This window comes from Schistocerca gregaria, chromosome 6 (genome assembly GCF_023897955.1).
Source record: "Schistocerca gregaria isolate iqSchGreg1 chromosome 6, iqSchGreg1.2, whole genome shotgun sequence".
NCBI lineage: Eukaryota > Metazoa > Arthropoda > Insecta > Orthoptera > Acrididae > Schistocerca > Schistocerca gregaria.
Genome location: NC_064925.1, coordinates 247940272 through 247952324, shown reverse-complemented (window position 1 = coordinate 247952324; position 12053 = coordinate 247940272). Strand labels below are relative to the sequence as shown.

At 39.5% G+C, this 12053-nt stretch overlaps 1 protein-coding gene across 4 annotated transcripts in view; it reads left to right on the top strand.

Annotated features, from left to right (window-relative positions):
• LOC126278568 (protein unc-80 homolog) overlaps positions 1–12053 on the top strand; it is a 953735-nt gene that overhangs the window by 898112 nt on the left and 43570 nt on the right. For all 4 annotated transcript variants that reach the window (XM_049978772.1, XM_049978771.1, XM_049978773.1 and 1 more), the window contains 2 exons: positions 2608–2721; positions 11626–11754. In XM_049978772.1, the coding sequence (XP_049834729.1) occupies positions 2608–2721; positions 11626–11754 (243 nt within the window). The remainder of the gene's footprint in view (positions 1–2607; positions 2722–11625; positions 11755–12053) is intronic.

The following is a 12053-nucleotide window of genomic DNA, read 5'->3' as shown; positions in this document are numbered from 1 at the left end:
ACAACATGTGCAGCACACGAAATTTTTTTATGACAAGATTCCATGCAAAATTTAGCTGGAAACCATTGTCTTGTTTAATAAGGGACTCAGACAGTCATATTTTCACTGATTCATTGATGATGGAGCTCCAAAAGTTTAATGTATCCGCCACAATTTTTGTTTGGTCATATTTCATCACATGACCAGTGAAAATCCAATTTTTGGCAAAAGCAGACTTATGGCTTTGAGGAGGCAAGTATCCCACTGATCTTCTATGATCCATTTCTGCACTGTTCATGTCATTTGTCCTACGTAAAATTTGCCACAATTGCACAGAATTCTGTAAATTGTGGCCTTGCACAACTCTAAGTTGTAAGTTGTATTTAACAAATTCCAACAATGCCAAGGTTTTAGAAGGAGGACAAAAAATGCTTTAACTTCATATCTTCTTAATATTCTGCCAGTTCTGGCTGAAATATTTCCAATATACTGTAAATAAGCAGTTGTTTTGAAGGCCTCATCCTCTTGTTTGTCTTGTCATTTGTACATGTGTAGTGCAATCTGCACTTGCTGGGACAAATATCCATTGGTCTGGAACACAGTTAGCAAGTGGTCCAGTTATGTTTGCAAATTATTGGCATGTAAGATGGTTGAGCTTGTTGGATTAACGTTCTTAGAATGCCTTTCATTTGTGCTGGATGGTGGCAAAAAGTAGCTTGCAGATACAGGTCTGTATGAGTGGACTTCTTAAACACCAAGTCATCATAGGTGTGACAGATGCTCAGCACCTGATCATGAGATGACCAAAACATTGTCTATATATACATAGAAATAATCCAAGTCGTGTGTAACCTCATCCATAAATCTTTAGAATGTCTGAACAGCAATACATATCCCAAACGGAATGCAGGTGAACTCAAACAACCCAAAAGGTGTGCATACAGATGTCTTGGGATTATCATCTACTGCTAAGGGTATCTGGTAAAAGCTCTAATGAAGTCCATTGTAGAGATACACTCTTACCTTTTATACTGGATGGGATATCTTCAGTGTGTGATATAGGAGACTAGTCTGGAATCATTCTTGTGTTTAGCTGTCAATAGTCTCCACAAGGATATCATCAGTTAGTCTTTTTTTGGTACTATATGGAGGGGAGACACCCAACTACTACTTGATGGATCCTCTGTGCGAGCATAGATGCAAATTTCTGTTTTACCAGTTTCAGTTTCTGTGGTGTTAAATGATATAGTCGAGCATGAAGAAGTAGCTCAGGCATGGTCAGAAAGTAGTGCACTGTGGAGCGCTGCATGGGAGCTAGCACGAAAGCTTCACACGTGATCTCGGGGAACTGTTTCAAATGTTCAATAAATGGAGAATCTTCAGTTATCAGTCTCTCACCAGCATCTTCCACATGACGAACTAGCCCTCTGCTGGATAAGTTAGTGCTAGTGTCCAGCAGGTGTTGGTGCCGGAGGTTGGGTACAAGTCCTAAAAATGATAGAAACTCTGCTCCCAGAATAAGATGTGTGATCTTTGCCACAACAAACTGCCACTCAAGCCTGTGTCATAGGCCTAGGTTTAACACTAACATGGTACAACCATTCGTAGTTATTGTGGAGCCACTGGCTGCAAAGAGGTGGTAACCATCATGCTTACAAGATGGCAGATGGACGAACAGAAAGACTGATACATCTGCTTCCATGACTACTAATCACTGTAATTTTGTACTTCAACTGTGATAAACAGTCGATGGCTGCCATTTGGAGCATCAGTGGCCACTATTACTGAGCTCCTGTTGTGTTTCACTAATCATAAGGTGGGATACACTTCCATGCCTTGGACCCAAGTCAGTGGTGGTATCAACATATTTTCATAGCCAAAGATGGATGGCTGTGTTTCCTGGGTAAGCAATAGTGACAAGATGGGCGACTGTTGTTCTGAGTTCGAATGTGGCAACTTGGGTGGTAAGTTCAGTGATCTGAGCTTGTAGCATTGCAAAGTTGCCGTCTTGTCTGTGATTGTGTCCTAACCACTGCAACTCACACAATGAATACAGCTCACATATTCTATTGGCGATTTGCACTAGCACATCTAGATCACTGGCACACACAGTTAAAATCTTTTGCACATCAGGCAGCAGGAGTGATAGCCAAGTGCTTCACAGAAATTCATTGCTTACTGCATTGCTTGCCAACATTCATAATCGGCGCTGCACCAGCAATGGCATACAGTCGCCCAACCCTTCAGTATGAAGAAGTTTTTCCAGTCTCTTCACCTCAAACTGCAAAAGTCATGTGATTAGGGCTTTCTTAATTGCTGGGTATCAGTCCATGTTAGATGGTGATGACAGAACATCTTCTACTTCCAGTGCCATTTCTTCACCGAGTACTGCCATAAGATAACTGCTTATTACCTGTGTGATTTCCAAAAGCTTTTTCTCTGTCACTAACAATATAAATAATAGCTTTAATAATGTAAATTCCAGGTTCTGTATTTTATTAAGCAGTGTGTGTGTGTGTGTGTGTGTGTGTGTGTGTGTGTGTGTGTGTGTGTTAACATGGTATGGTTGTGGTGTAATATATTTTGCTGCTGTATATGTTGCTTTTGATGTTGCATGTTATGTGGCAGGCTCAGTGTCTAGTGTGAGTGCTGGTGATTCAACTACAAGGGCAGAATTAAATGATGCTGCTACAGCTGCTGATACTACATCATCAGGTTCTCATGGAGGAAAGACACCAGCAGGTACAAAGCAGTTACTTGTAAAATGTACCATTGACCAACCCTCATTATCTGCTTCACGCCACAACACTTAGATGTTTCTAATGTCATTATCAGCTTATAACTAACTTACTTTTTTACTCAGTGTGCTACTTCATATATTTTTGTTAAAATTTTATTCTCATAAGAAAATATATGTCTAGGCATCGCCAAATACATACAGAGTAGCTCCTATACCTCTGATTCTTGTGTGCGAGTTGCATTTGCGTGAGTGTGTGTGCATGTGCCTATGTCTGTCTATTGCTAACGTAGACCTTAATGGCCAAAATCTATAATTGTGAGAGTCTTTTTGTTGTGCCTGTCTGCAACTCAGCAATTCTGCTGTATGGTGTGTAGCAACTTTCCTTCTCATAATCTTGTTACATTCCTAAATCTCTCTTATGCATGAAATCGTTTATAAAACAATGAAAGTATACTTTTGTGCTTTGTCCCTTCTTTTATTTAGACATACTGTCCTACAATACCTTAATTTTCCTGTATGATTATCACTTTTATTTTTCAAACAGTGTACAATCCATTTTGGAATACTAAATGTCTTCTTCCAAAACTGTTTCACAGAGTAGTACTGTACTGTGGTTTCTCCTATAAATCATCACACAAACTTTATAATGACCAATATAAGTGACCATAGGATAGAAAAGCAACTGAAATCTTTCAACAGAGGAAAGCCCACTGGACTTGATGTGAAAGCAATATGAAGTGTTCCTAGTGACAGGTGGAAAGTGCAGGTCATTTCCATTTCCAAGAAGGGAGATGAGGCATATCGAAGAAATTATAGACCTATATCTCTGGCATGAATCTGTTGTAAAATTTGGTAACATATTTTATGCTCACATATTATGACATTTCTGGAGACCAAAAATCTCCTCTGTAGAAAACAATGATTGTGTGAAACCCAGCTCACCCTGTTTCTGCACAGGACCCTGAAAACAGTATATACTGGAGCCCACATCGAGCAGTGCATTCGATACAGTTCTGTTCTGCTGTCTAATGAAAAAAATACTAGTGAAAAAAATACTGGAAGTTTCACGAAGCTTTTCACAGAAGATGCTGTTATATACAGAGAAGTCGCAACACAAGAAAATTTTTGTGTAATGTAGGAAAACCTGCTGATAATTGGTTGGCAGTGCAGAAAGTGATAGTTGAGCCTCAACATAAACAAATGTAACATATTGTGCATAAATAGGCAGAAAATCCCATTATCATTAGATTACTCATTTTCAGAACAATCACTGGAAGCAGTGACATCCATTATATCTAGAAGTAAGTATAAGAAGTGATTTGAAATGGAATGAACCCTTAAAACTAATCACAGTTAAGGCAGTTGTCAGACTGACATTTAGTGAAAGAATATTCAGGAAGCTTAGTCCCCTCATAATGGAGGTAGCTTACAAAACCCTTTTTTGATGTATAGTTAAATATTACTATCATTGTGGGATCCATACTAGAGAGGATTGATAGAGACAATACAGAAGATCCAAAGAAGAGCAGTACATTTTGTTACAGGTTCATTTGGTGTCAGTCAGTGCCAATGGGGGATGCTGCAAGGGAGGTGTTCTGCATCACGATGTGGTTTGTGATTAAAGTTCTGAGAGTGTAGGCTTATCAATAACTGTTCTTCCCATGAATTCACAGTCAGAACAGGAAAGTGGGGGAAGTGGTATAGGTACATAAAATACCCTCCGCTGCACACCATGAAGTGGCTTGTAGAGTATGGATGTAGATGCAGATGACAGTCACACATTATTAGCAAGTGATATAGTGGCTATATACATGTGGCATCAATATCATAACCACATACTATGTTGGACAAGGTCCTTAATTAACACTGAAGATTATGTGCTACTGGAGTAGTGATTTCTTCATTACATGCCTCTTTGGGCTGCTTCATACTCACTGGGCATAACTTTTTGAGCAATGAGATAGTAGAACCCAGATCAGAATGTGTAGAGACTTTCTTCAGTAGGCAGTTCCCAGCCCAATATTATGTAACATAATACTACTGACATACCTTTATAGTAGTCCAACGTGCAGGTAGATTTACTTAGCACTGCCTATAACGAGGCATCTCTGAGCCGTTCAATGCAGTTGCCTGATGCGGCAGCCAAACGACGAATGACTCCGTCTTATCGGAAACAAGACTTATATAGTGCGTCCGCTTATCTCACTTATGAGATGTTCTCGTCTGCCAGTTTATAAAGCAGTTTCTACTGTTGAATTTAAGCCGGGTGAGAATGGAGTTAATGGAACTGCCAAGCAGGATTTTTTACATGGTCTGATTACTTTTGTTGGTGCTAGATTTGATTTTAGTGTTAAGAGTACTGAAGTTTTCGATGGTTCTCGTTGGCTAACAGTGGCCTTTGTGCGGACTGGCGATGCTTCGTTAGGTGGAATCTCTCTGCATAGTCCAGATCATCTTGCTGTATTAGTTAGTTCATAAAAAATGGATTTACAATATCACCTCACAAATTGCAAGTAGTGGTGTTTACTCATAAATGCATGCTGCATCTTGCTCTGATATCAGTAAGCTGGACTGCACAATTCATTGAAATAATCGGTAACTTGTGGCTAGTGTGGGCAGTGCTTACATTAGACATCTCCTGAGGCTAGAAAAAGTGATAAACTTTCCTGTACATTGGCACATACAGCTACAACAACTGTCATCCTTTACTGATCACTTGTGCAACTTAGTTTGATTACAATGTACAGTGTGATCTTTTATCACAAAAGCATCAAGTTAGGACAATAGTACACCTGCTAAACTATAGCAAACAACCTTTAATACACAATAAGGATGGATCCACAATTATCACTTGACAGTTCAAATACAAGTCGATGCTGAGTTGTAAAAATGTAGACACATGCCATGAGAAGCATGCAGATAGACTACACCCCAGACAGATCCACCAGCATCTGTGTATTGATAGCCTAAATAGTTATCCAACTGAGATCCAGTAAGCAGCCTTGTCACATGTGTGCAGCATAAGTGAGGTAGACACTAGAGCCTAGCATGACATGACACGTGTTCATGCTGGCAATACAGCCAGTTTTATTCCCTGAATGATGCCAGAGGCCATGCCCACATGATTGCTCATGGTCTTCTCTTGTCAGCTGCAAGTAAAGTCTGTGGAAGTGTATTCCAAAGACAGTCATCTTTACTGTCCGAGGCACAGATATAGTGACCCTCCCCACTTGCTTAACCGGCCCTTCATATCGAAAGATTCCCTATTGCTGACAGGATTGTCACACTGACAGAAAGGAGGGGTGCACGTGCAAGCCAGAAATGGATTCAGTGTGTTTCTCGATGTCAGCTGGTGTCGGTGGTTGTGCTGTGTCCTCCCTTGCAGAGGGAGCATCATCATAACACTGCAGCTGACTAGTGCTGGCATTCCTTTCTCTGGTTCACTGCTGGGAGTCATTGGTGCTGGTGGTGGACAGTGCCCTACTACATGGAGTACTTGATTTGACATCACTGGACCTATGATTGTTGGCTTGTCTATCTGGTATCTAAAATTGTACTGAGTGAGCTCCCCGGTAATGGTTGGCTCAAAGTGGAAGCTGTCAGGTGCGGGCATAGCTGCCATACCAAAATAGCGCTATTGTCTTCCACAGTGAAAATTTGTCATCCCTGGGTGGCTCTGATGACACCTATAAGTGACCCTGAAACTCTTGCAAAGATGGAGCCCATACCTCTGACCCAGAGCCAACAGCTGGGTTCTCGTGGATGTTGTATAGGCCTCAGGAGTGTGTTGCATCTGTATTCTTGCTGCATTCTGTCATTGTGCACACTTGGATTAGTGCAGTCCTGGAGGAGACTAGGAACTTGCTCTGGACCTATGTTTTGTGGACAGCTGACATTATTTTTCACATCTGTACCTGCCATATCGGACTCTGAGTAACTGTCACTGAGAATGAGCCACATCTCTGAAAGGAATGGGCCAATGAAGCCCATAAGTTCACATTCCTACAAGTGCTGTGTTGTTTGCCAGGCATGAAAGTTTGCAGGAATGCTGACTGGCTTGATGTGCAGAAGTGGGCTGCCCTTTCTATGTTCTGCAAGTTGCCAGGTCAGTAGGTATGCCACTTTGGAAGTACCTTTGTGCTTACCATACCACAGGGGTCAGCATGATGGAAGTTTATGACACACTGACACAGTGTCAGCAGGATGATAACCTGGTAGTTGTTGTATGTTGTCAGCTTCAGTACTCCCTGTACCACATGAACCTTATTTTTTGGAGAAGTATATTTGAAGTTCTGGAAGGGAGTGGAGTGGGAGGCATTCCAACCAACCTTGAACCATGGTGAATGTATCTTTTAATTTGCTTTACAAGAAGGTCCTCCCTCAGCCATGTCCTCTACAGTTACAGCTTGCAGACAGTTTTGTAGGGTGTCATTTGGAAACACTGTGGAGGATCTGGCTGGCCCCTTAGGCAGTCTGACACTGAATTGCGTTAATGAGGTGAAATTTTGTGCTGTAGAGAAATTTATGCAATTTCTGAATGCCAAATATGATCACAGAGGCTTCTCTTTTAGTTTGAGAATTTGGTCTGAAGTTAGCATTTTAGACACATATTTGTGGGGTTGTTCATGCCTATCAGTACTTTTGTGAGAAAGGATTGCTGTATTTGAGGATCATTATATGACTGTTCTACTGCCACCATCCTATATCTCACATGTGACTTATGAGAATAAGAAAGAGAGATTAGGAAGAATAATGAGGTGAGGTGTGGCAAAGTGTGAGATGTTTCTATCAGTGAGTGTTTTGCTACAATAGCCATCCACCCTGTTAGAACACAGTACATGTTTGGTTAAAACTTCTTTTAAGAGCTTTATACCATTTAGAATGCAGAGCCACCACTTGGACATAGAACATTCCACAGTCATGCATAATGGTGGTTGTTGCAGCATGTGCAGATTTTACAATACAAAAGTATTGATGACATTACCAACCTCAACTTGGGTGCTTGGTGTATGCCACACCTGTAAAACACTAGAAATCACTGAGTCTTATATCTATATCCATACTCTGCAAACAACTGTAAAATGCATGGCTGAAGTACCACATTTTAATGTTTCTTCATGTTCCATTCATGAATGATCCAGAGGAAGAATGACTACTTAGAGCCTCTGTGAATGCTGAAAGTAGCATGACCTTATCTACATGATCCCTATGAGAAAATACATAGCGGGCTTCATCATATTCCTAAGAGTCCTTATTTTATGCTGTTTCTCAAAATTTTTAAGTTGACATGTATCATCAGGTGTGTGCCAATTCAGGTTTTTCAGCAGTTTGATGATACTTTCCACAGTTTCAAACACAGCTGTGATGATTCATTCTACTCTTCATGATGAACATTCAGTATTTCCTGATACTTTTATTTGTTCTGCATCTCACACACCTGAGCAATATCCTTGGGGGGTGGGGTGGGGCGGGGGGGGGGGGGGGCATGAGTGTTTTGTAAGCAATCTCCTTTGTAAGCTGACACTGCATTCTTCCATTATCCTACCAATAAAGTCTGCCACCTGTGTTAACTATGACTGTCTTCTAAAATTGTTACAATCAGTTATTCATATGAATTGACTAATACAGTTTGCGACTCATTGATATTGAAGCCATAGGATAATATGTTTCCATGTTTTGTGAAGATCACAGCTTTACATTTATAGCAAATTACCTATTTGTGCACCACTTGGATGGGATCTGACTGAATATTTGTGCAATTTTTTTCAGATACTACTTTACTATAGATAACTCCATCATCTGGAAAGGTCCCTTCATTACTACTTATATTCTCTGTCAGGTCGTTAATAACAGCATTTTGTGGCATCATCCACCCAAGAGCCTTAATTGATGGCTATCAAGATGCAACATGAGAAAAGCATGAGTTGGGTTTCTCATTACCGATGTTTCTAGTATCCATGCTGGTTGGCATGGAGGAGGTCATTCAGTTACAGATACCTCATTACATTTGAGCTTGGTGCATGTTTTAACGATTCTACAACAGAGGGATGTCAGTGTTAAATGACAGTAGTTTTGTGGCTCAGTTTGTTACCCTTCTTGATGTCAGCAGATTTCAGCACCACTGGCACTAATATCTACTATATTGCTCATTTTTGCAGTGATGCAAGAATTAAATTGGGGAAATACTCCTGGATCTGGCTTTGTAAAACACCATTCAGAATCAGACATCAGAATTTCTGCTTTTGTTTTCCAACCCTCAATTTCAGTTCCTGTTTTATATGTGAGTGTGTCTGGAGATTAACTTTAGTGCCACTGACATCCTTCACATATTACCAGACTATCTTTGGTTTTTTGTGAGAAGATGTTTTACAAGACTCTGCCACAATAATCATTAGAAGCTATATGCATTGTCCTATGCAAATGCATTCCATTCAAATTATTGTCTGTTTGTAGCCCTATGCTTTGAATTACTCTGCAGTCATCACCACATCTTTGGAAATGTCTTCACTGATACTTTATACCATAAAATATCCCTCCCACCACAAACTGTTCTGCTTTGTACATATTTATCAGGTGTTTGGTTCCTCCATATGCTCTTGCCTTGAGCTAAATGTTTCAAGTCTTCCTTTAGATAAGACATTACTAAGTCTTTATCTGCTTTACTGAACATGTAATAGTTTCTTCTTATTTCAGTCTCCTTTTGTAAATGAGTAATCATTATTGCTGCAACTGTTGCATGATCACAGTTTATGTGTGGACATCCTCATAGGGGTCTGGTCTGTTTGTTACCATTAGGTCCATTAGATTTCCATCATGAGTGGGTTTCCCTACTATTTCTTCGAAGCAGAAGTAGAAAGCACTTTGCATTGTGCAGTGCAGGCTTTCTCAGCGAATTTCATATATGAAGTCTTCGCGGGTTGTCAGCCGAGTGGCATCGTCGTCTTGTAGTAACATTTCGATGGAATGCGTCTCCATCATCTTCAGGTGAAGTGTTGGGATATTGTCAGTCCAGCAGAGATATAAGCCCGTGACAGACGATAACCTGATACTTTGCCTGAAGATGATGGAGACACATTCCATCGAAACGTTGCTACGAGACGACGATGTTACTCGGCTGACAACCCGTGAAGATTTCATATACACTTTGCATTGTTTCACAGGATGTTTTGTACCACTACTTACAAAACTGTAATTATCTTAGTGTATTGTTGGAGAGAAAATATCTTCCATTGATGATAGTATATTTGGAGATGTACTAGGAAGATGAGATTTTTCTCTAAGGTATTCAGTTACATCAAGGATGAGTCTGATGGTCAAAAGAAGAACTGAATTGAAGGTTTATGCTCACCCTAGCTGCTGAGAATTGATCTGTCCCAAGTTCTTGAAGTTATTTTCCACTTACAGTGACTCAGATACTTTCTTCAAAATTTTGCTGATCTTGTGAGTATTATGATTCACATACATCGTACTTTTCAAACATGACAATTAAGTGAGAAGTTATGAGAGATTAACATGGTATGCTAGATCAGAATTCAAACTAAATCACTTGTCTTTCATGGTATATGCCAATATGTGTCAATGAAATCATTCTTTTCAAAAGAACTCAGCAGCAGAGAGACCAACCACTGTGAGCATATGATAATTCAGTATCTGACTGTAGAAACAAGGATGTTATTGTTAAGGATAGGGAATAAAGACATTGCTCTAAATGTATACGTGAGTGTACACATCTGTTACTTAGAGAGAGTATTCAGATGAGACAGTGAGAAGGACAGAATATCATCACATCCATGGATTTCCTCACTAGCCAAGATGTAAGTACTACATTACGGATAAGATACACCTGTGAGAAATTATGAAATTATTGGTGCCAGTGCTGTGAATTGAGAAAAGGTTATAAAAGATAGCATTTATGCTTTTTACTGATACTGTACTTGCCAACCACTGCTCAGTAAAGGGAAAGACAAAAAGCAGTCAGTAATTAACTCCTTTGACATGGATGCAGAATAATGAAAAGAAAATAGCAGTGGTTAAAACTAATTTTTTATTTTCTGTTTCACTAATTTTATACCAAAAAAAGACTTGTCATCTGCTGTATCATATTTAGGATATTGTTGCATGAACACTGCTAAAAATGCATATGATGCCTATATATCTATATGTGTCTAGAACCTGCAGGTATTTTTTGGATTTTTGTTTCCAGGTTGACAAGACTGATTACATTGCTGGCTTCCCCAGTTCTGTAGTTCAAATGATTAGCTTTCTGTGCTTGCTGCGTAATTGAATTATATGTCTCAAAGATTTCTCCAAAACTTTTTTATCATTTCTCCACAGCAGCAAAATATGAATTACATCGAATTTTTTGTGCTATATTAATTTACTTCATCCTCTTATTAATTTTCTTCGTCCTTTATTTTGGATATTGCATTGTGCTATGTATGCAAGCAATCAGAAATATATTTCTCTTGGCTGTCATTTTCAGTTTGTTCTTATTTTGATTATGTCTTAAAATTTGTTTCAGAATGAAAATCCATTACATTAATACAGCTTTAGCATGACATCAGAATGTATTGTGCCATGATCTATAATTTATCCATACAGTGGCATAACACAACCTGTAAACTTTTATTAGTAAAAATAGTAAAATGATGTAGAGGTATGAAACAATACATGGAAACACTTCTTATAATGACATATGTATTAAACAATTACTTTTTCAGGTGCATGTCAGAATATGATATGTACTTTATGCTGAGCAAACCTGCAAAATTAGCTTGTAAAATTTCCTAGCAAAATATTCTCTAACTTACATGATGTATGTGCTTTAAGGAAAAGCTTCATCACATACAATGGAAACTTTTCTAAAAGTATTGAAGTCTTCTATATTTTTGATATGGATGTTTCAGAAATATCACAGCTTTCTTCTACTAGTGATGATCACAAAATCTCAAGTCAAAAGTCTGATGATAGCTTGCCTCAACAAAAGGCATCCAAACTTCGGTTTGGGTCAGCTGTAGAATTTAGACATTCTTCAGGTAATTCTTGTCCAGTCACCCATCATTCCTGTAGCAATTCCCACTATCCTGTTTGTTCCACACATCCTCTGCAACTGGTGTACTTGAGATGTTGCTGAATGCACATTGATCAAAAACATATTGTTATCTGTATAGTGCAGTCACCATTCTCCCTCTCTCTCTCTCTCTCTCTCTCTCTCTCTCTCTCTCTCTCTCTCTCTCTCCCTCTCCCTCTCTCCCTCCCTCCCTCCCCCGCTCCCTCTCTCTCTGTCTCTACAGACAGAATGGATGAACAGACAGACACACATGTGCGCACGCGT